We start from the raw sequence: 25,708 nt of genomic DNA on the forward strand, positions 1-25,708 counted from the left end.
AAGGCCAATTACTACAAACAAAATCGAATTAGTAGTCAAAAAACCCTACAAACAAAAGTCCTGGACCAGATGGCTTCACATATGAATTTTACCAAACATTAAAAGAAGAATTAACAGCTATCCTTCTCAAACTATTCCAAAAAATTCAAGAGGATGGAAGGCTCCCAACCTCATTTTACGAGGCCACCATTACCCTGAGTCCAATGAGAGACAAAGACATTACAAAAAAAAATAATAATAATAATAATCCCTGAAGAAAATAGATGTAAAAATCTTCAACGAATTAGCAAACCTAATTCAGCAATATATTAAAAAGATCATACACCATGATCAAGTGGGATGTAAGGTTGGTTCTGTATCTGTGAATCAATTAACATGATACACCACATAAACAAAATGAAATATAAAAATTACATGATTGTATCAATAGATGCAGAAAAAGCATTTGACAAAATCCAGCATCCATTTATGATAAAAACTCTCAGCAATGTGGAAAAGAGGGAACATGGCTCAACATAATAAAGGCCATATAGAACAAACCCAGAGCTAACATTGTACACAATGGGGAGAAGCTAAAAGGGTTTTCCTTATGATCAGGAACAAGACAAAGATGTCCACTTTTATTCAACATAGTATTGGAAGCCCTAGCCACAGCAATCAGACAGGAAAAACAAATAAAAGGCATCCAAATTGAAAAGGAAGTAAAACTGTCATTATTTGTAGATGACATGGTACTATATATAGGGAACCCTAAAAATTCCACTAAAAAACTATTAGAAATGAATTCAGTAAAGTAGCAGGAAACAAAATTAATATTCAGAAATCAGTTGCATTTTTATACACCAATAACAAATTATCGGAAAGAAAAAGTAAGAAAACAATCTCATTTACAATTGCATCAAAAACAATAAAATACCTAAGAATAAATTTAAAATGTAAAAGACCTGTACTCATGCAACCTGATATCAAACTATACAACAAGTTTAGTTTTACTATTTTTCAATAGTAATAAAAAAAGCATGGTACTGGCATAAAAAGACACATAGATCAGTAGAACAGAATAAAAAGTACAGGAACAAACCCATACCTCAAAGTTCTTTTAATCTATGACAAAAGAGGCAAGAAAATACAATGGGATAAAGACAGTCTATGTAACAAATGGTGTTGGGAAAACTGTACAGATACATGCAAAAGAATGAAACTGGACCACCTTTTTCACCATATACAAGAATAAACTCAAAATGGATTAAAGACTTAAATATACGACCTGGTGCCATAAAACTCCCAGAAGAAAACATAGGCAGTAAACTTTTTGACATTGCTTTTAATAATAACATTTTTTGATATATCTCCTCAGGCAAGGAAAACACATAAACAAATAAACAAATGGGACTACATCAAACTAAAAGGTTTCTGCACAGCAAAGGAAACCATCAACAAAATGAAAAGACAATCTACTGAATGGGAGAAGAAATTCGCCAATGATATATCCAACAAGGGGTTAATATCCAAAATTTACAAAGAACTCATACAAGTCAACATCAAGAAATTTAACAATCCAATTAAAAAATGAGCAAAGGACCTGAATAGACATTTTTGCAAAGAGGACATACAGATGGCCAGTAAACATAAGAAAAGATGTTCAAGTCACTAATCACCAGAGAAATGCAAATTAAAACCCAATGAGGTATCGCCTCATACCTGTCAGAATGGTTATCATCAATAAATCAACAAATGACAAGTGTTGATAAGGATGTGGGGAAAAGGGAACCCTCATGCACTGTTGGTGGGATGGCAGATTGGTGCAACCACTATGGAAAACAGTTGGGAGATTCTTCAAAAAATTAAAAATAGAACTGCCTTATGACCCAGCAATTCCACTTCTGGGTACTTATCTGAAGAAAACCAAAACACTAATTCAAAAAGATATATGCACCCCTATGTTCACTGAAGCACTATTTTACAATAGCCAAAGTATGGCTATTGTAAATAGCAACCTAAATGTCCATCAATAGATGATTGGGTAAAGAAGAGGTAAGATATATATATAATTATTCAGCCATAAACAATGAAATCTTACCATTCATGACATTGATGGATCTAAATAAAGGGTATTATGCTAAGTGAAATAAGTCAGAGAAAGATAAATATCACATGATCTCAATTACACGTGGAACCTAAAGAACAAAATAAATTAAAAGCGAACACATGAGGGCATATCCCTCCCTCCAGAAGTCTGGACATTTCCATTTGGGCTTGATGGTCTTGGTTTAGGAGCTCAAGTCTGGGACAATGGTGTGCATTCCTTGTACCATCATTCCAGTTCTGCTCTGGGTCTACAAAAATTCCTGGAGCCATACATATACCCTCGGATTTCCCCCTTCCTTGGTCGTAGGTGGCCTAGAAAAGCTATACAAGAATCCAATGATAAAGGCAAAGTAGACTATAAGAGTGCAGACATAAATGGATTACCAACAAAAGGACCAACAGAAATCTCTGGTCAAAAGAAAGACTAAGTGATTATCCCAGAGGACCTCATTGTTTTCAAAAAGGACCTGATAATATGAAGCACCTTTTTTTGTAATTGTTTCTGACCTTTTTCTTAGTCCAGAATTCAAGATAGATAGTTTAGATATTTACCTGATATCAATCAGGAAATATATGGAATTTATATTCAAAATGTGTTTAGTTATATTTAATGATATTGAGTTCCTTTTTCGTTAAAGCAGCTTTCATTTTTAGTACTGTAGTTTGATAATATGAATAAATAGAAGGTTTGTGCTGGTAGACAGGGTTACTAAATCATACCTACCATCCTTGGGCCTCTAGCTTTTGTTCAGGCTCTTTGAATTTGAGCAGAGTACATTTTTACTGTGAAACAGTGCAGTGAGACTGTGCAGCGAAATGAAAGGGAGTTTTTGGATATGATAATGACTTGAAACATGAAGTTATAATCAGTGCCCAGCACAATGGAGCAGCTTATCTACAGAGTAGTAGTTACTTTTTATTGTTCTGAGGAAGATAGCAAAGACAGGGAAGTAGGGGAAATTCCTTTGAAAAATGCAACATTTCTTACATAAATGTCTAATGTATAATATAAAATTCTAAATTTCTAAAAAAACAAACAGACTCATTGATACAGAGAACAAACTGATGGTTACCAAATGGGAAATGGGTTAGGGGTAGGTGAAAAAGGTGAAGGGATTAAGAAGTACAAATTGGTAGTTACAAAATAGTTACGGGGATGTAAAGTACAGCATGAGAAATATAGTCAATAATATGGTAACAACTATGTACAGTGCCAGATGGGTACTAGACTAATTAGGGGGATCATTTCATAGGTTACATAAATGTCTAACCACTATGCTGTACACCTGAAACTAATATAAAATATTATTGAATCTCAACTATAATTGAAAAATAAAAAAATAAAAATATGAAGTAAAATGAATAATTTGAACTAGACATTAAAATGGTTTAAGATTAGTTATCTTAGGACGAATATTTCAGAAAATATGCAGAATGGTAACCACACATTTGCTACAGAAAGTCCTCTAAACATTTCTTTTTATTTTGAGATTAAACAGGTGAGTTTTATAATCAAATGTAACAATTCTACAAAAACTCAGTAGTATTGTAAATAAATATTACTGCCTATCTTAAAGTCTTTCAGAGCTTTGGGCAGACAACATCGAAGGCATCAAGTATAAAGAACTTTTTCTGATCCTAAGTTCCAGTTACCACCAATGTTCACATAAAATGTTTTTTGTTTTTTTTTCCTACTGCAGTTAAAGGGCCATTGCTGGTCAAGTGAACAGGGGGTGTTTAGTTCTACAAGGTGTAAATCAAAGTAATGCAAAGCAAATAAAAATAGCAGCCACTTAATTCTGTGTGGCATTGCGTTCAAGTAAAGGACAATGAGTAACTTAAAGAAACGTACGCTGAATTAGTGAAATCCTGTCTTCTTTTTTGGAGTTACATGAGGCAGCAGTACTAACTGGACTCTAATATTGCACTTTTGTAGCATAAATGCAACTAAACACATAGTGCTAAACACAGCATCAGTACCTACTTCAACCACATCAGGTTTACCTTTCAGTCTAGCATGTTGACTACAATCCTATGCTTCAAAAAGTTTTAATTATTTGACAGTTAAGGCATTACAGAAAAAGGTTTAAGGCTATTTTTATACAAGCATTCAATTCAGTTAGTACATTGATCTATCGACTACACTGTTCAAATATTCTCATTTTTGTGATATTAAAAACAGGAATTTCTTATTAAAGTCCAAACCATCAATAACAGGAAAAGTACAATATAAATTATACATATGAAATTACAATATTCAATTACAGATCAGAGTAGAATTTATTAATTACATATAGGTGCTTCGTTTTTGGTTTCTCATTTTGAGCCCTGGTTCATTCTTATTTTCATCTGCTACCTGCTGAGAAAAAAGATCCAACTTTTTAACTATGTATGTTTTGAGGTGTACATATTTCTTCTCATTTATCCCAAGGTGTTTTGAAAATCATTTTCATTGGTTTGTATCTATAAGACATCATGATTGCCAAGAGATTGGGCAAATATTAGTTTTATCTCTTAAGTATATGATTTAAGTATTCTAAGACCTTATTCTTGATTATGCAGAAGACAGAGAGATGAAGAGAGAAGAGTTAGAACACACAAAAATGAAGCTTCCATAAGAGTTCCTGATGAAGATGGTAGACATAAGTGTAGTATTATTTTTCCCCAAGACATAAAACTTAAGAAACACCTTTGATGCCACACTGGCTGGAAGCAATGGAGACATTTGATTTCTAATTCACATTTTAAATGCCTGTTTGCAAACGGCAAGGAGCCAGGCATGCTGCTTGCTATAAGGATTTGGCTTCACTAGCTCAAGTTTTCCACTCCACCAAAAGATAGGGCACAAGCCTTCTGTCCAATTAGGTTTGCTAAAAATACCACAGCCTGATTATAGACAAACTTCCCTGAAGTTGCTAGAAGCTGTCTTATGACTGAAGGTTTGAGAATCACCATACATCTTTCATATACTTTTTTCTGAGGATGGTATAATTGCTGGGGCCCTTAAATACAAACCCACTCTTTGGGTAGAGTCCTGGCCTGATCATTTGTGTGTACAAGTCCATCCTCAGTTGCATACTGGTAACCTTGGAAGAAGTTAAGAACTTCCTTAACTCCAGTATTATAGGCCAGGCCTTGCATTCCGACCACCATGCCAGGCTGTGGAGGGACATCGCTAAGATTAGCAGCTGCAGGGAAGTAGCCAAGACTATTGGGTGAACCTGGGGTGCTGCGATAGTATGCTGTGTAGTTCATGAAGAGCTAAGTGCCTGCTGGGTAGCATGCTGTGAAGGGCTGCAGTGTTCGTGGATCCAAAAGCACAGAGGGCTGATAAATGGCAGCTTCAGTAGAACTATAGACAAACTTCCATTCAGTAGAACTATAGACAAACTTCCATTCAGTAGAACTATAGACAAACTACACATTTCTAGCTCCTGCAGCAGTTAGTTCAGTAGAACTAACTGCTGCAGGAGCTAGAAAGGTGTAGGAAGGAGGAGAGAGGCATGTAACTTACATGGCAGTGGGGATAAGCCATTTCGATTTAAAGTGCAACCCCATTAACACAAAATTCATTTCCTTAGCAGAACATCAAAAGACTTCAGTGCACCTGTCCTTCATTTCTTTTTGACACTTCTGTGCAGCCATAAAAGCTGTCTCCGCAGATTTCGTCTGGATAAAGCCATCTCCTGATGGGAGGCCCTGGTGATCCAATACCATGTGAACCCAGTGAGTTCGAATATCTGTGGAAAACTCCGCCAGAAAGTCCAGAATGTCCTCAATTGTGGCCGCAGAGGGAAGACCTCAAAGGCATATACAGTCTCTAACATTTGTGGGGGGCATAAATTGCTGACGTAGTACTGGAATAATGGGAGGGGTTGGAAGTAGAATGAGAAGGGCCAAGAAGAATCAATTCAGCACCTGCTGAACTTCAGCTGCTGTGCTCCCCGGGAGTTCAATGTATCTTTTACCCAACAAGTCTTTATGTGTCCTCAATGCATTCTGTGCATACTCCTCACAAGCAAAAAAGGACAAAAGCATCCCCTGTTGGCCTACCATCCTGGGCAGACAACAAAGAGGGTGCCTTCCTTCCCCCTGTGATGGGGCAGTGCTGTCCAAAGAAGACCACCACTTCATCAGCTGTGGCCATATGCAATTGTCTCTACATTGCACTTTACTTGGTGTCTCAAAATGAAATTGCAATCTGTTCTCAATAATATATATATTTTTAAAAATCCCACAGGAGTAGTAGCTCAGCATAGTTGTATAGTCAGATTTCTGGCTTTACCACTTATTGGCTATGGGATTTGGGAAACTTGAACTCTTTTGATTATTACTACAATAAAATAATCACCCTTCAAATCTAAAAACAAAACCAAACAGGTTTAGTGGAAGTGAGAGTATGAGAGTAGCAATAATAAGAGGCTGTGGGCAGAGAACGGAATATTGGATTTCAGAGGTGGTGTTGATGACAACCAGCCTTGGACAAGGCAGTTTGTAGCTAAAGTGGCATGAAGGTAAAGGTAAAGGTCATTGTTTGGAGTTGAGGTCAAGGAATTGTGTGGCGGTTATGGTTGTTTATCCACATGATGCCTAACAGAAAATGAGGTGGAGAATAAGACTCAGTTGCAAAGACCTCACTGAATGCAGGTGAATGACTGGGAAGATGGATGGTACCACTCTGGGCTTTCCCAGGACCTCCACCCCTTTCTCCCAGTTCTTGCTAGTTCACATCTACTCCCACTCTAACCTACTCTTCCTTCCAAATAAGAAAATCAGAAAAAAAGCAAAGAAAAATGCCCTAGGATTTACCAACAGCATCTCACATACACATCTTGGGCACCTACTAAGTGCAATCCACTATAGATAATATAAGGAGGTTAAAACACTCTTCCTGCCCCAATACCTTGTAATATAGGTGAACAGATTAAACATGAATTCAAACACTACATATGGCTATCACTGAAGCGGCATGACATTAAATACTTATATAAAAGACTCTTCCACAAATAGCAAACGTGAAATAAAAGATACTCAACAGATGCTTTTATATATCTCAGCATCATTTCTTACTCTATAATATCTTTCTTCCATGCACACACACATGGAAGCAGTATTCTTAGCTGCTCGACAGGATGGTAGCTGTTTTATGTTGCTCACCGAGGCTCCATTTTCATTCACATCTCAGCTATCCTATCCCCTTACTTCAATCCATCTTTTCTACTTTAAGTGCAAAGTCTGATAAAGGATGGCTCGCCTATAGCTCTCATATCTGAAGCAAAGGAGGCTTTATGCAGATTCTGCCTTTTTATGGATTTTTCTCTGACAATAGAGAGTCAAAACATAGCCGATACCTGCCAGTCTAAGAAGAAAGACAGTTACTTAAAAGCATCTAACCTGCTGTAACTTTAAATATAATCCATGCTACCTTTTTCTACGATGCATCACAATATTTTTTTTCAAAAATCTTTACACATTGTACTAACTTTGAAGAAGGAATAAAAACAGCTACTTTAGAAGCTAGAGATATTCCAGCACTGATCTATTCATAGTGTTTCTACATAGCTGAAGAAGTTTATATCAAGTGGACAAAAATAGTATAGAAGATCCATATTCAGAAAGATTTAGAAAAATCCATCTCTAGAAAGCAGATTAGATGGACTCAAAGACCTCACTGAATGTAGGAGGTAACATAAAACCTCATGTCGGAGCATAAAGGTAGGAGCCAGTCCATGCAGTCAGGAAAAAGTTCTTTTGCCTCCTGGTCTAAATGCTTGCCTTCGCCTGGGTTCAGAGAATGGTCCTGATCATTTGAACTGGTTGTCAATCAAGGTCCCCTTCATTTTCGCTTTCTTGGCTTCCAACTCAGCCTGGGGAGGAAGAAAAGTATATGTCCTGATACATGACATGAAATTCTTTCCTTCCTTATTCTAACTGCCCAAACACAATCCATCCATGCTCATTTAGTATACAAACTAGAATACTGGTTCTAAAGTCATTATGAAACTCTAGCAACTGCTTTCCAACTTTTCTGATGTTATGACACACATAGAGAATGGTAACATTATACGGCGAAGTGGCATAAAAACACAAGGCAAGCAGTGCAGGGGTCCCACAGCCCCAGGACCCCTGAAGGGCCAAGAAAATCAATATCGTGGCACATCAGTATCTTGCTCTTGGCACAACAGGAAGAAAAGTACTGTTCTAGAACAGTGCTACTTGAAGTTGTGTGGTCCATGAATTGTTTGCTATCAGTTCATGCAAGACACGTACACAAATTAAGAGTAAGCATTTAGAAACCTTTACAGTCATTTAATAGAGTAATAAAACAATAAAATAATAAGAATTGAGGTAAATTCATTTTTATTGCATTTTATAAATTATAAATCTGTTCTTGACAAATTGGAAATTAAAAAAAAAAAAACAAAGAAAGAAAGCAAGCACTGGCCCTCAGAAAATGTGATAAGCACTGCTCTAAACCACTATGGTAAGGTAAGGAGCTCTCAAGCCCCACCACCTCTGTCACCAAAGATGTGTGACATAGTGACCTCTACAGTCACTATGATAGACTGGTATACCTTTTGATGAGGCAACAGTACAATGATGTCTGACTTAAACGAAATAGTGTAAGTCAATTATTATCAAGAAAACAAAAATGTAGACACTATCATATATAGGTGTGCATGCTGTATGATGAGCTCATGAATAATGCAGAAACTGGTGGTGGTACTGGCACTTTAAGAAGCAGTGACCAGCCCCAATCCTGGTTGCACCAATGTAGCAATACTGTATGCCATCACATACTGGGAGAGTTCCATGAACCCTGACTTTGAACTCCTGACCTTGAACCACAAGTAGCTGATTAAAATATCATTCTAGTAGGGGCCAGCTAACAAATACTACCATTTAGGGCCTGGATCCTGTGGTCACTACTCCAGAACAGGGTATACTGACAGTCACAGCCCAGGGTTAGAAATCTGGCGGCCAACCAAACCAGTAACCCCCGAAAGACTTCCTAAAGGATTTCCCTGACTGCTGGAAGGTCTTCCAGACCAAAAGATTCAAATAGTCAAGCCCAGCACCTTGCCACCCCAAGCCACTCACCAGCTCTTGCAGCCGCCTTTTGCTCATGCCTTTGCGCTCCAGCTGTTTTTCAATCACTTTGGCATTTTGCGCATACGAGTCAGCAACTTCCCTCTGAGGGAAAAAAATAAGCATCCTTAAGCCAGCAGTCCCACCAATGAGTAACAACAGAGACCTTAAGCAGCAATTTATATACCACTCGAATTATGAAATCATTACTGAAATGGCAGGACTCTGCTCCCTTTCAATTCTTCAGCTTTTCTGTAATCCAGAAGAGTTCAGGTTTCAACCAAAACCATTTAAAAAATAACAGATAACATCTCTCTCTGTAAACAACATTATACGGAATTACCATGTAATTGCCGCTACTGCTAAGGGCAGACTCTTAAACCATTAGAGCTGGACTGGAAGGGACCTGAAATCATTGAGCCCAACAGTATCTAAACTGAAGAGGGAAAAGGGATTAACTCCCTAAGTCATCTCGAAAAGACAGTATGAAAAAAAATCACCGATCAAAGTCAACTCCCTGGTTCACATTTTACAGATGGCTCTGAATCCAGGGACATAGGAACTAGCCAGTATCATAGTGTCTTACTGGCAGAGCAAGGTCTACGAGCAAAGTCTCTAATTATTCTGCTACTGGGATGCTCTAGTTCTAGAGCCCCTTTCCCTTCACCACCCCCAGTTCAATTCCCTTGAGAGCAGAAGCACTTACAGCCTCAATCTCCTCCTCCTCTTCATCAATAGTAGACACAGTGACAGAGCTAAACTTGCCCATGTCTTTAGTCCGTTTGGTCATCATCACCTGGAGTTTCAGAAGAAGAATCAGTATAAATCACAGCAAGAGGCTCTGTGAGCTATGTGTCTGTGTGTGTGCGCGTGCATGCCTGGGAGCTGGGGAAGGCAGTTGCTGGGGGGTGACGACACCTACCTCTTTGAGACAGGCTGGCCTATCTAAAAGTGCCAATATGTTTTTTTTTTTTTATCAGCACATGAGATCTGCTTTATTGTTGTTGTTGTTGTTGTTGTTGTTATTATTATTATTATTATTTTATATTAGTTTCAGGTATACAGTATACTGGTTAGACATTTATGCAATTTATGAAATGATCACCCCGATTACTCTATCACCCAACCGGCTCTACACACAGTCATTACAATAATATTGACTATATTCCCTATGCTCTACTCTAGTAAAAATGCCAATGTTTTTATTTGCATTATATTTTTCTAACATTTGCTATCAAGAGTTTTTAAAGTATATTTAAAAATTAGCCTGATTCATTCCATTTTTAACTGTTCACACTGGAAAAAGAAATTTGGAAGGAAACAGATGTAAATAAGAACCATACAATTTCTAACTTTACTCACAGGACAGCTGTAGGAAAGAAAAAAAAGAACACATTAGTAGATGTTACACTATGTAACACGGATGTTACATAGATGTTACATCTATATAATATGTTACACCTACATAACTGCCTTTCCTGGAGATGTGATGCTACATCCCCATAAAGGGCACTTTCTCATGTACTATCATCTTATTTTAAAATTTAGGGCTAAACCCATAGCTATATTTAACCAGTCTGTCTCCTTCAATGATAATTACCTTTTTAGGAGGCTCTTGCTTCTGAGTATATATATTCGTTTTCCCAAAACCCTGGCCAAACTTGACTACTGCTCCATCCACAATGAAGGTCACAGGAGCATTCTTCGGCTGGGACTGGTAGAAGAGTGGAAGTCCACACCTGGGAACAGCAGAGTGAATCTCTGGGAGGCCTCAGAATCCAGATCCCCAAAACAGTGATTTGCAAAGTGTGCTCAGACTCCGGAAATATTTTTTTTTTCTGTGTGTGGCATAAACTAATGATGAGCTCTTCCCAGTGTTTCCCAATACTACTCAGTAAAAATCACTGAAGGTACTTGTTAAAATTGCTGATCAAATGTCTAGGCCCCTCCCCCAGAAGATCTGGTTCAGCAAATCTGGGGGGTGCGGCCTGGGAATCTGTCATCAGACAAGTTTGGTAAACATTGGCTCCTGCTACTAGTTTCTTTCCAATCAAAACTGTTACCCTTCTTCTCAGGTGCCTGGGTAACTATTTGCAGAGTTTTCCCATTTTTGTTTTGTTTTTGCAGTGTCAAGAGGGAGTATAAAGGCTCAAATGCAACAGGTGGCACATGAATTACCGTAGTAATTGCCTTACTTTCTTTGGCTGGTCATTTTTATTACTTTTCCAGCTAAATGAAAGCGACTCATAAGATCTGATAAAACCAATTTAATGAATCCAGTGAGGCTGTGAACTAAAATGCCTTCTTAGCCATTTCCGTGCTTTAATTCTCCTAGTCTGAGTCTTCTGAGAGGCAATATGTAACTGTAGTTACATCAATGAGATTAAACTTACTATAGTTTAATATTCTATTAACCTAAAGCTGGAAATATATATGTGTAATGCTGAATATAATTCAGCATTAAATAAAATTCCGGGGTTTGTGATCCTAAAATAGGCCTGGATTAAATTACACTAATTACACTGTCACATTTACCATATGACCCAGCAATTTCACTCCAAGAGAAAACAAATGTTCCCACCAAGATTTATACTAGAATGTTCACAGAAACTTTATTTGTAATAGCCAAAACTATTAACAAGTCAAATGCCCTTCAATGAGTGAATGGTGAAACAAACTGTGGTGCAATGGAATACTACTCAGTAATAAAGGGGAACAAATTACTGATGTACATAACGATTTGGATGCATCCCAAAAAACATTACGCTAAGTGAAAGAAACCAGACGTAACAGATGCATATTCTATGTAGTAGAACACATATTGTAGAACTTATAGGAAATTTTAGAAAAGGTGAAACGATCGTAATAGAAGGCAGATCTGTGATTGCCAGGGGAGAGGAGTCAGGAAGGGGACTGACTGCAAAGGGCACATGGGGTACTGGGAATGTGCTATATCATGGTCGTGGTGGTGTGACATGACTGTATGCTTTGGTCAAAATTTGGGGAAATTTTATTAATTTTATTAATTTAAAAAATTATGTTAAAAAAATACCCATTTTTGTGGCCAGCTGATTAGAGATGTAACTTCGATTAGTCTTTTCGAGAAGCATATTTGGGTAGTTGAAGTTTGAAGGCAGTTGAGATTATAAGGCTAAAGATACAATAGAGAACTGTACCCAAATAATTCTGTTCCTAACACGTTATTGCCTCTACTTGCTTACTCAGAGGAACCCACACTGTTAACACTTACTTTGCACATTTCTTCCTGTACTGTCGTTCAATGCCTTCAGGTCTGCACAGAAAATGGAAGTTAAAGAAAAAGTTATGAACAAATCTCATAACCTATCAACCACACTATCTCATTTCTTTAAATTCTAAAAGGAACTTTCAAAAGTTTCATTTCATAGATCAACTAGTTATTAAGCATGCATTAATTTTAAAGCATTCTATCCTTCCATAAATATTTACTGAACCCCTAATAGGGGTCAGGCATCTCCCTGACAGAGGAGAAAGAGAAGCATTAGTTGTTATAGTCACAGCAGCAGTCACAGTTGCAGTAATAACAATAACAACAATAGTGGCAACCATTTGTATAGCTTTTACCATATGCCAGGAGCTGTTCTAAAGTGGACATGTATTAACTAATTTAATCCTTACATCAACCCTGTAGGTAGGTCATATCAGCATCCTCATTTTACAGATGAGACCTCCTAAGTATAAAGCACTTACATGATTTGCCCAAGGTCATAGAGTTAGTGAGTAGAATAGGTTGAATTCAAGCCTAGGTCATCAAGCTCAAGAGCCCACACAACACCAATTTAGATGACCAACTCTTCCGCTCATCCTGTTGCTTAACAAAAGCCTGGGACTCATCCTTGAGTCTTCGCTTTCCCTCATCTCCCACACTGACCTTATTAGCAATCCTGTGGGTTTTCTCTCAAAAAAAAGAAAAAAAGATTTTGAACTGTCTACTTTTCTCCACCTTCCTACCACCATCTTAGCTCAGTGTCTCTTCCCTGGACTATTGTCACAGCTTCCTGACTGGTCTCCTCACTTTCCCTCCCCTTGTTTGTTTCAATTTTTTAATAGGCAATATGTGCACACGGTATACATAAAGTATAAAATGAGAAGTAAATATACTCCCCAGTTGTCCTCCACTCACCCAGTTCTCTTCCCCAGAGGCAAATAGTGTTTCTGGTTTCTGTTCCTCCCAGAGGTAGATGACACAAGCAAAGAATCCTTATTGGTATATAGAGAAAATATATATTCTCCTTTCTTTTTGAGACAAGTATAACATACCTTATACTGTTCTCTACCTATCTGTTCACTTAAAAATACATTTTGGTTAAAAAAATATATATGTGATCCTTCCCCATCACTGACAAAGAGCTGCCTCATTCTTTACAAGGTCTGTATTGTCTTCCCTTGTATGGATGAACCAAAATGCCTCTTACTTGTTGGGATTAATTCCTAGAAGTGTATCCATTTTAAATTCTGATATAGACACTCTGCCAAATTATTCTCTAGAGAAGTTGAGCCAATTTACACTCCCACCACCAATGTGAGAGTTCCTGTTTCCCTACAGTCTCACCAACACAATATGTTATTAAAAGACACTATTGCCAATCTGGCACATGAAAAATGTGATCTCATAATTTGTATTTCTTTTTTTAAAGAGTGAAGTTAGGTACCTTTTCATATTATATTTTCTTTCTTTTTTTGGTGGGGTAAACTGTCAGTTCCTACCCTTTGACTACTAAGCTGTCTTTTTATTGTGTGTTAAGGACACTTGCAAATGTTAAAGAGCCTTGCAAATATTTCTTCCCAAGTCTGATATTTCTCTTTGATGGGTTCCCTTTGTTTGGTCAAATCAATACTGTGTGTGTGTGTGTGTGTGTGTGTGTGTGTGTGTGTGTGTGTGTGTGTGAGAGAGAGAGAGAGAGAGAGTGAGAGAGAGAGAGACAGAAAGAGAGAGAGAGAGAGAGAGACAGAGACAGAGACAGAGACAGAGACAGAGAGAAACAGAGAGACAGAGACTGACTTAGTTAGGCCTTCTCCATTCTAAATTCTTATCTAAAATAAAAATCCGACCACTTATTCTAGAATCTGCTTCCACTACTGTCTTACGCCAAATTCTCTAAATAGAATCAACAGTGGCTTCCCAGACATCTAGAATCAAACTCCTTACCATGGCCTACCAGGCAGCAACTGAGCCCATAACTGGGCCCCTGCCTCATCTCATACATTCCTTCCCTCTCTCACTATGCACTAGCCACACCAGTCTTCCTTCTGTTCTTTGAAATAAGTGCTTTCCCACCCTCTGACCTTTCACACACGCTCTTCTCTATGCCTGGAATGCTCTTACCACTTTGCTACAGCTGTCTCATTTTTGCCTTTTTTGGTCTCAGTTTAAATATCACCTAGCCATAGAGGACTTCCTTGACCACCTTTTCTAAGAAGTTCTCATGTCATTCTCTGTATGAGACCTTTGTTTCATTCATATGAACTTCCATAATCAACATTATTTTCTTTTTCTGTCATCCCACTAGATGATAAGGTCCATGAGATCAGAAATCAGTGGAGACCATGCCTGTCTGTCTCGCCACTCTATCTCCAAAGCTAAACAAAGTACTGGAAACAAAATAGACATGCAATAAACAGATTGAATGAATTATTTTCAGAATTCAGTTTAGTGAGGAAAATTATAACCATGGAGGTAAGTTCTTAAATAGAGGAATGTATACAGTGTAATGGGAATACAGAGGTCAGAGCCACCAATCTGTCTGAGGCAATTATGGAAGGCTTCATGAGGAGGTAATGTTTAAGCTGAAAGTCCTGATAGAAAATGGTATTTCGGGTAGAGGGAATACTATGTACAAAGGCAAACAGCACAACATATTCAGAGAATTACAAACAGTCTGTTTCTAGTCCTTGAAAAATCAAAGGAGTACTACAGATTTTACAGACATAAAAAAGATTTCAAGATTATATTAAGAACAATTGTACACCAACGAATTAGATAACCTAGATGAAATGGACAAATTCTACAATGACGGAATGACACAAACTACCAAAACTCACTAGAAAAGAAATAGAAAACCTGAATAAAGCACAAGCAATCAAAGAAAAAAAAAATACATAAACGGGACTTGATTAAAATTTAAAAACTTTTGTGCTTCCAGGAGAGGCAACCCACATAATGAGAGGAAATATAGTGGTGCTGCTTTGGATATAACTCCAAAGTCTGTGCTCTCCACCAATTTTGACACTGTTCCTCTCTGCTTACAAGTATTCCTCATGTCAAATGTGCTCCCATTTGCTAATATCGCTGGACTAGGGCACTCACAATATCTTTCATTCTGTGTATCCCACTTGGTTCTTACTGGGATTCTAAATTTAACCTCAACCTGAAAGGAAAGATTCACCATGAGGCTGGCTTCTAAATCCTGAAGTCAGCCAATCTAATAAGCTGGAGCTTTTAAAGAACAAGAATATCAGATAAAGGGGGCTGTATATTTCCCAATGAGTTTATCTTCAAATATCTATGACAAATGGGATTTTGTCAAATTTATAAAAATTAGATCTATTCCTAACTATGTGCCAAGAATCAAGCAAGGTGTCCTAAGGGTTTCAGAAGTAAAAGGAAGAGTTCTTACTCTCAAAAAGTTTATCTTTTTGAGATACTAAGACTCTAATGTAAATGAGACAAGGCTTTTAAGTGGTATGATTATTAAAAAGTGATATGAGCTAGATATTTAGAATAATTGACCTTGGTTGTCTTTCCTACCCTTAATCTCTAGGAATATATGCAATAGAGAAGGCCGAGAATAAAACAAAACATTCTCCTTGGTTGTAGCAGACGGCCTCTAAGATGGCTCCCAATGATCCTTGCTCCCTGGTATTGACACCCTTGCACAGTCCCCTCCCACAATGAATAGGGCTGACCTGTGACACTAATAGGACACTGCAGAAATGACAGTGTGTGATTTCTGAGTCTGGGACATAAAAGACATTGTGGCTTCCACCTTTCTCTCTCTTAGTATACGCACGCTGTGGGAAGCCAGCTGTCATGTCACGAGGACACCCAAACAGCCCATGGAAGATCCCTGTGGTAAGGAACCAAGGCTGCTCCCCAACAGTTAGCATTCCTCTGTCAACCATGCAAGTGAGCCACCTTGGAAGTGGAACCTCCAGCCCCAATCAAGACTTTGCCCATGGTCAATCTATTAACCACAGCCTCAAGAGAGACGAGAACCAGCCAGTTAAGCTGCTCTTGAATTCCTGACCCACAGAAACTATGAGATGATAAATGTTGTTGGTTGTTCAAAAAAAAAATCAAGCATGTACCAGCAGATGAGGATGAACAGGCATGCCAGGGCCAGATCACAGAGAGCCTTCAGGCTTAGATTTTTACCCTGATAACAAAGATTTTAAAAATTGTGCTCCACAATGACCCCTAAATGAAACTGGATAGGGGAAGGGAAAGCGTCCTTAATAGGTTGTGCTCAACTCTTCCCCAAACAGAGCAGCTTACTGCTTACTTACACTTCTGGGTAAGAATGTTATTTGAAGAAAGGATTCATTGTCTAAAAATGTTTGAAAGGCATGGCTGTAGGTCATGAAGACTCCCTGAAAGATTTGAAAAGATTGACATAAAGTGCATTTGAGATCATTCAGGCAGTAGATAATAGACTAAAGGAGAGTCAAACTAGAGGCAAAAAGACCAGGAAAGAGGCCACTTCAACAGCCCAAGCAAGGGATGCTGGGTACTGGAATGATGGCAGTGTAGCAGGGTGAACATGAAGAGGTAGCCACAAGAGAGATTAGAAGGTAGAACTGATAGTACATGGTAAATGACTGGACGTGTAAAAGGAGTGGTGGGGGTAGCGATGGATGAGACAAAGAGAAGACTGGCTCCAGATTTCTGCTTCGGGCCACTGCAGGAATGGTGGTGTCACCTGGTAGGAGGAGGAAAAAGAAGGAATTGCGTTTGGCTGATAGTTACAGAGACCTGGCTACAGTGGCTTCAGCATGAGTCTGTTCTCATATAAAAGAAGTCTACAGGAAGATGGCTCCCGGCAATGGTTGAGACCTAAGGAAAGCATGGCAAAAGCTCTACAGTTCTTGTGGCCTTTCTTTCCTAGTCCCAGGATGGCTGCTGGTGCTCTAATCATCAAGTCCCCTTTCCAAAAAGCAGAAAGAAATAAGAAGAGCAAAAAGGGCTTTCCTTGGAAGCCCTGCTCAACAATTTCTACTTCCATCCCTTTTATTTGGCAAAAGTTAAGGCACATTCAGAATCTAAGGGGTTTTTTTGTTTGTTTTTTTTTTGCGGGGGGAGGGCTGAAATATGTGCCCTAACTTTACAGACACTAGTATAAAGGCAGGTATAAAAGAAGAGTGTTGGAGTGGTGCTGAGTGAAACAATTTATGGTATTTTCCACATTAGAGAAATGATGAGTTTGGCCTTAGTCATGTTGGATCTGAGGTAGAACATCAGGTGAAGAAGGTAGAGTAGGCAGTTAGATATACAGTTCTGGGCACAGGAGAGAAATGTAGACAGATCTAGATTTTGTGAGTCATCATCATATAAGTGTAACAGTGTAACTGATGCTATGAAACATGGAGAAAATGTCCAAGGACAGTATAAAGAGAAAGGAGATAAAATCAAGAGCCCTGGAGAATACCAACATTTAAGGGACAGGCAGAAGAATCCAGAAGACTGAGAAAGCCAAAGAAGCAGAAGGCGAATCACAAGAACAGCTTCACAGAAATCAAGGAAGGAGACAACATGGAGCATGGCTTGGGCAACAAAGATATGTTTGGAGAGATATGTAAAGAGACAAAAGCACCCACTGGATTTGCCACTGGGGAAGTGGTGGATGAGGGAATGAAGGGACTAGGGGACAACAGTGTCAAGGAGAGGTACTTTAGAATGGAGAGACTTGGAAGTGGAAAGTGATGGGCTCCAGGGCCTGCGTTGGGCAAACTGCCATATTTTCAGTAATTGGTGCTCCCATACTCAGCAGGCTATAAAAGAGGAAAGGTAAGAGCAGACTGAAATTCTGCTCTGGATAGCAGCGGGGCACACTAGAGCGGGACTTTGGAAAGACTGTTCATGATTACAGCAGGAACTTTGTCGAGCAAAGGGAGAGTTTACCATACCTATTTGTTGGTAAACTCTAAGAACTCTGTGGCCCAACGGAGTCACCAGGCCAGAGGCCACTGGCCTGGGCAATACCCAGCACTAAGGCTGAGCCTGATACTGGCTCACTTCCAGGATCAGGCTGACTGGATTGCAGGGTTTCTAGTTCAGCCTAGGACCACACAGTTTTCTGGCCTAGAGCTGAGGGCATCAGCCCTATAGTGCCATAGGAGTCTATGGCTCAGTTGTGTTGCTACTTTCTGTATTAACAGAATAATATATATTCATTTAATATATAATATGTAATACTATTATATATAATTATATACAATTATATTATGTAACATATGTAATAACACATATTACATAAGTATATAATAACTATTTTACTGATCCTAAAGATAGTCAGTTAATACTTTTTAAAATCAGAAACCTAAATAAAGATTAATGGAGGGGGAAAAAGCACGAGAGGATGGATTAGCTTTAGATAGGGTATGTTATTTATAAACCCTCCTATGTACCATAATACAGTGTTTCCCAGATGTTTCCTGGAGGGCCTTCCTTTGTGAATTTCATAAGTTTTGTTTTATTTTATTTTTTTTTTAATTAAAATTATTGGGGCGACATTGGTTAATGAAATCATATAGGTTTCGTGGCCAAGATGTGGAAACAACTGAAGCATCCTTCGATAGATGATTGGATAAAGAAGATGTGATACATATATACAGTGGAATATTATTCAGCCATAAGAAGAGATGAAATATTGCCATTTGTGACAACATGGGTGGATCTTGAGATTATCATGCTAAGCTAAATAAGTCAGACAGAAAAGTTGAGAATCATAAGTTTTATTATAATCTACGCCCCTGGTTGTATCTTGTATATAACCAATTTTCTCTTCAACAGCACAATTCAAGGAGCTCGGTTGTCACAATTATGCTTGATGCCTGATTGGCTACTGAATGTCACCTAGCAGTGGTTTCTAACTCTTTTCATTAGTGTGGGCTTATAACAGTTTAGTTGCTTAAATGAACATAGCTAGATGCCAGCCTGTGGCTTTTTCTGGTTCAACACTAAAATGTAAGCTCCCGAAGTGCAGGGTTCTTTGCTTGTTTACTAGTTGTACTGGGTTGGATAGTGCCCCTTAAAAAGTCATGTCTAGGAACCTCAGAATGTGACCTTATTTGAAAAGAAGGTTGTTGCAGATATAATTAGTTAAGAGGAAGTCATGAAGATGAGTAGAATGTGCCCTTAATCCAGTGTGAACGGTGTTCTTATAAGAAGAAACACAGGGACAGAGACACAGGGAGAAGGGCCATATGATGATACAGACAGGGATGACAGTGATGCATCTATAAGCCAAGAAACGCCAAGGATCGCCGGCAAACACAAGAAGCTAGGAAGAGGCGAGGAAGGATCCTCCCCTAGAACCCTCAGAGAGAGCATGGCCCTGATGACAACTTAATTTCAGACTTCTAGGCATTAGAACTGTGAGAATTAATTTCTGTTGTTTTAAGCCACCCAGTTTAGCAAACTAATATATGAAAATATCCTAGACTTCTAGGATAGTACCTGGCACATGGTAGGAGACCAATAAATGAATTATTTGCTGAATGAATGGATGGGCTTTTTAATTCCCTAGGACTGACCTCTCTGTGGCATTTGGCACCTGTTGATGACCACCCTACACACACACACACACACACACACACGCACGCACGCACACACACAGACACACACATTTTTGAAACTCTGTCCTCCCCTGTTTTCCACATCACCAGATTCTCCTTGTTCTGTTCCAATTATTTTGTCTGCTTTTTAAATGTCAGTGTTTCCTAGGATTGTATCTTCAGTCCTCTCTTCTTCTTGTTCCACACTATTTCTATGTAATTTTATCCCTTCCCAGGTTTCAATTCCTCCTGTATACCAACAACTTCCAAATCTAAAAAGAGATGGCTATTGCCTATGGATAAGGTCTAAACTCATCCACTTCAGCATTTTACTCTGTCCTGACAACGGGAGGCATGAACCTCTTCTGGTAGAGTGATCTGGGCTCTAGCCACAAAGGACTACTCAAATTTCCCAAGTGCGCCAACCATATTGATGCTTTAAACGCTTCCATATTCCCTCCATCTTGAATGTTCCTCATTCCCCTCATCTACTTTGTGAAATCCTAGTTCAAGGCCAAACACAAATGCCACCATCTATTTCTACCTTTCTTGATCACCACTTGGGCAAGACAGAGCCACTTCTATCTGTTTTGTTCACCACACCAGCATTTTATCGTATTACAATAGGTAGCCTATTCCCTTACTGAGCCATGAGCTCTTTAATGGTAAGGACAGTGTTTTATTCATCTTCACAGATAGAGTGCCTAGCTCAGTGCCTGCACATAGTGTGTTCCAGGAGAGTATAAATTGAATGAACTCATTCTACTTGGAAAAAAAAAACAAACTACAGCTCTCAAATGGCAATAGAATTACTTCTAAGCACCATTTCAACAAAACACAATAAAAGATACAGTTGCATTAACAGAAGTTAGAGATTTACCACAAACATCAAAGTATTGGGCCCAAATGGATGACTTGTCCCACACTAGATGGGGTGTTTATAGTCCTCAGAACTAGACCCCAACACAATAAGGAAATCCGAGACAGAAAACATCAACCTCTTACCTGCGAAGATACATAGTTTCCTCATCTTCTGTGTTACAAAACTTGTGGGCGTGTTTAGCAGCATCAATCACCCGGGACCGATCCCGGGGCCTCATGGGCAATTTCTCCAACTGACAGTCTGAAGGAATAGAGAAGTATTTGGTTACTAGAGCCACTGAAAAATATCTTGAGGCAATCAGAAGTTTTCAGTGGTGCTGCTAACTATGCAATTTTTACTATAATTACTTTGCTTATTGAGGCCTATTATTGAATTTTCCAACTAAAAATGACTTGGTGTCCGAAGACCTGAATTTTAGTCCCAGCTCTGTTACTACCCTGGTGGTTTTTCGCAGATCACTTTCTCATTTTGGAGTCTTTTTCTTTATTTGAAAAAATGAATAGATTATATTATCCCAAAAGTCCTTCTCAGCACTGCAATTCAAGTTTTCTATGAGTATTTCTGTGATTCAAGTGTCATGGTACACTTGGTTTGTGTTATAATATAATGCATTAGAATCAGAAGAGACAATCAAGTATCCTCCAATGCCTTTGAGGAAAGCATTGGGAAAAGTGGATAAATGCTTAGAAAAGGAGAGAGAGGGGAAGTGGTATCCTATATATAGTATGCAAATGGCCCACCCCAGTTAGAGGAGCTTTAATCTGAAAACAATGAAAACATACAGGAAAAAAAATAGGTACAATTATGAAGCACATGGAAAATTGATATAATGCAAATTAAGTACCTAAAAGGTCACAGAGAAGTCAAGTGATCAGACTATTTCAAGATTAATGGAGGAGGTGGAGAAGCAGTTTGCATGTTAGCTCATTATTCTTCACATCAACTTGTTGGAGTAGACATTTAGTATTCCTATTTTTAGATGAGGGAATCGAGGCTTAGAAAGGATAAGAGAGCTTCTGCACATTTAATAAGCAGAACAAGAATTCAGACCCAACCCTAGGTAATCAAAAGAAAATCTGTTTATTCAATAAATACACTAGTGTCCTGGCACAGTTCCAACATTGTGCTGGAGATTCAGCAAAGAATAAAGCAAAGTCCCTGACCTGATGACCTGAGCAAGGGATCATGAAGTCTAGCAGTGGAAGCAGAAAACTTTAAAATAAGAATTATGTACTATGATCTTGGATAATGATAAGTACTAATAAAAAATTTAGGCAGGATATTAAGAGGAGGAACAGTGATCTCAGATAGTGATAAGTGCTACCAAGAAAAATCAGGCAGGGTAGGAGGACAAAGAGTGACAGGGGTGCTATTTTACATAAGGTAGCCAGGGAAGAGTTTTCTAAGGAAGTACCATTCCAGCAGAGACCTGAATAAAGTAAGGAAGCATTGGGGGAAGAGTGGTCGAGGCAGAGGAAATACCATTTCCTCTGCAGGAACATTTTAACATGATGGAGAAATATCAAGAAGGCCACTGTGGCTGGAGTGCAGTGAGCAAAGGGAAGGGTGTTAGGAGATGAAGTCTGAAAGGTAGCTGGGGGTCTGGTCATGCATGGTCTTGGTATGGACTTTGGTTTTATTCTCGATGTCATAGGAAAACACCGCTTTGAAACAGGGCTCTGGCTGCTGTGTGGAAAATAGACCACTGAGGACAAAGAGTGGAGAACAAGAGATTATTGTGGCAATTCAGGTGAGGCATGATGGTGTCTTGGACTTGAGTGGTAGAAATGGAGGTGGTAAGAAGTATGCAGATTCTGGATAGATTTTCAAGGAAGCAACTGCAGAATTTGTTGATGGACTGGATGAATGTAAGGTATAAGAAAGAGAGGTTTCGAGAACGATTCTGAGATACTGGGTAAATAGTGGTACCACTGACTGCAATAGGGAAGACTGAGGGGAACAGTGGAGAGCAGGGAGCAGGGAATCATGAAGTCAATTTGAACATGAGCTCTTTGAGAGGCCCATTAGACTTCCAAGTGGAGACATGGAATAGACAGCTGGAGTATGAGGAGAGGTGCAGGTTAAAGATGGGGAGTCATTAGTATACAGATGGTATTTAGGGCTTGGGAATGGTTTAGATCACTTAGGAAGTGAGTACAATTTGAGAACAGGTGAGAGGACTGAGCCCTAGGGCCTTGCAATGCCTAAAAGTTTGAGACAGAAAAAGGAACCAGACACTGAGAAGGGGCAAAATCGAGGTAGGAGGAATATCAGGAGAGCGTGGAGTCTTGGAAGCAAATGAAGAATGTTTCAAGAAGGATGGAGTGTTCATCTCTGTCAAATGCCACTGAGATGAAGACTAAAATGAGCATTGATTGACCACTGGAAGTGGTAATATGTTCAGTTATTAACCTTGACACATGTGGTTTAGATGGTGAGGCAGGAAAGAAAGCCTGTCTGAAGCGAGGTCAAGAGGGAATGGGAAGGGAGGATACACAAACAGCTAACGTGGGCAACCCTTTCTAGAAGTTTTGCTATTAAAAAAGCAAAGAAATAAGATTATAACTGGAGGAGAATGTAGAGTCAAGGAAGAGTCTTTAAGATAAGAGCTATTACTGTATCTGGAAGTTGAGTGGGTGGAGGGGAAGATACTGTATTTTTATTTTTTCTGAAAGAGGAATTCAGTTGTGAGGGAGGTCTGGATACAAAGTTACAAGGTTAAACAGAAAACAGAAAAGCTGCCCTGTAGTGTAGCCAGGACGTGTAGGGAGGATTTTGACGCAGAGGGAAAGTCCACCAACCTTCAAAGAGACGTGGCTTCCAGATCACAGCCAGAGAGAATTCGCACTCGAGAACCCCAAGTTTCGCTGCTTGCAAACTCACCCCAGTTCCCGGCTACTCACCCAGCACCAGGACCATCTGGCCGCACAAACAGTAGTAGACGTGGAGGGGCTTCTCGCCGTCGTCATACTCCTCCCGATCCCGGGTGTCAGAGCACACGACCGATCGGGACACAACTTTAGGCATGGTTCAAAGGAGAGGCCCACAAACTCCACGCCAAAAATAAGGGTTGCGCCTAAATGACGTAATAGCCCTGCGCCAAGCCTTTTCCCTACGTTAACTCTGGTCACGTGTCAGTAGTAGTCATGTGGACTTCCGGGAGGTTCCATTAAGCTAAAATGCTCAGGGGCGGTCCAGAGCAGAACCTCTTTTGCCTTGGCCTAAGTTAGCTGGGACTGCTTGATTCGGGACACTCTTAATATTATTTAAATTATTCATTTATACATCTATACATGTATGCATGTGTATATGCATATATATACATATATAAAACCAAATATAACTAAGGAATATATATATATATTATACACATTATAGGTTTAGTGCATTTTTAAATGTGCCTCTGATTTTAATGGCTGTATTCAGGATGAGTACCAAATAGAGACATTTTTTTAAAGCTGAGATATAATTCGCATGACATAAAATTCACCCTTTAAAGTGTATAATCCAGTGGTTTTTAGTATATTCACAAAGTTGTATAATCACTACCACTATCTAATTTCAGAGCATTTTTATCATCTCCCCGCAAAATCCCAGAACCTTAGCAGTCAATTCCCACCTCTTTCTCAGCCCCTGGCAACCCCTAATCTACTTTCTGTTTCTATGGATTTTCATCTTCCGGACATTTCATATGCATGAAATCATGCACTATGTGGTTGTTGGTATATGGCTTCTTTCACTTAACTTCACTTAACTTCTTTCACTTAACTTCACTTAACTTCTTTGACGGTCCATCAGTGTTATAGTGTGAATCAATAAAAAGTAATGAATCAGTAAAAAGGAACTTCAATTTTTTTTATAGCTGAATAATGTTTTGTTACATGGATATAACACATTTTGTTTAGTCGTTCATCAGTTGATGGACATTTGGGTTGTTTCCACTTCTTGAATGTAATGACCAACACTACTATGAATGTTGGCGTACAAGTTTTTTTGAGGACATATGTTTTTTGTTCTCTTGGGTGTATATATTTAAGAGTAGAATTGCTGGGTCATATGATAACTTAATGATTAATCTTTTGAGGAACTGCCAAGAGTGTTTTCCAAAGCTGCTTTACCATTTTTATATTCCCATCAGGAATCTATGTGTGTGTAAAGGGGGGTTTCTGATTTCGTCACGTCCTCACCAATAATTATTTTTGTCTGTCTTTTTGATCATGGCCATCCTGGTGGGTGTGAAGGAGTATCTCTTTGTTCTTTTGATTCACCTTTCCCTGCTGGCTTATGATGTTGAGCACTTTTTCACATGTTATTTGTCATTTATATATCTTTTTTGGAGAAATGTCTAGTCAAATCCTTTCCCCATTTTTAATTGGGTTATTTGTTATTTTATTGTCGAGTTCTAAGAGTTGTTATACCTTCTGGATACTAGACCCTAATCAAGTAAATGATTTGCAATAGAGGCATCTTAATGATCCTGTTTGCCACAGGAATAAGGGAATATCTTCCACCCTTCCTTTCTCCAACTCAGAAACTCTCCCAGAATGCTCTTTGTGGAGGACAGGATCCTAAAGCCACCCAGAATAAGGACATTAAGACAGTTTACATTGAATAACTTCAATAATCCAGATGATGACACCAAAATAGTGGGTTTTTAACAGAGAACTTACTGAATATAGCAAGAGCTTATGACTAGAAAATTGACAGGTTACCTGGAAGAAGTGTAATGTTCAAGATACACAAGATATAAACCAACGGGAATTTAAAGCAATCTGCTAGCCCTCGAACGAACATGAGTTAAATAAAGTATAAAAGAAATATCAGTGCAAGACTTAA

The 25,708-nt window shown here is 38.8% G+C and overlaps 1 protein-coding gene and 2 pseudogenes across 1 annotated transcript; 1 reads left to right on the forward strand and 2 right to left on the reverse strand.

The window, feature by feature from the left end:
- Nucleotides 1–2,002: 2,002 nt before the first annotated feature.
- Nucleotides 2,003–3,195, forward strand: LOC105305547 (annotated as a pseudogene).
- Nucleotides 3,196–5,505: 2,310 nt separating this feature from the next.
- On the reverse strand, nucleotides 5,506–6,272 carry LOC105305549 (annotated as a pseudogene).
- A 473-nt stretch (nucleotides 6,273–6,745) lies between these two features.
- On the reverse strand, nucleotides 6,746–23,970 carry CUNHXorf56 (chromosome unknown CXorf56 homolog). The gene is made up of 7 exons (XM_011380197.2): nucleotides 23,776–23,970; nucleotides 20,995–21,112; nucleotides 12,428–12,469; nucleotides 10,778–10,916; nucleotides 9,884–9,973; nucleotides 9,190–9,282; nucleotides 6,746–7,955 (listed from the first exon to the last, which is right to left on the reverse strand). Exons 1-7 carry the CDS (start codon nucleotides 23,897–23,899, stop codon nucleotides 7,893–7,895), a joined length of 669 nt encoding a protein of 222 aa, XP_011378499.1. The 5' UTR covers nucleotides 23,900–23,970; the 3' UTR covers nucleotides 6,746–7,892.
- Between the last annotated feature and the right edge of the window lie 1,738 nt (nucleotides 23,971–25,708).

The sequence above is a fragment of the Pteropus vampyrus genome, unplaced genomic scaffold (genome assembly GCF_000151845.1).
Source record: "Pteropus vampyrus isolate Shadow unplaced genomic scaffold, Pvam_2.0 Scaffold390, whole genome shotgun sequence".
Taxonomy (NCBI): domain Eukaryota; kingdom Metazoa; phylum Chordata; class Mammalia; order Chiroptera; family Pteropodidae; genus Pteropus; species Pteropus vampyrus.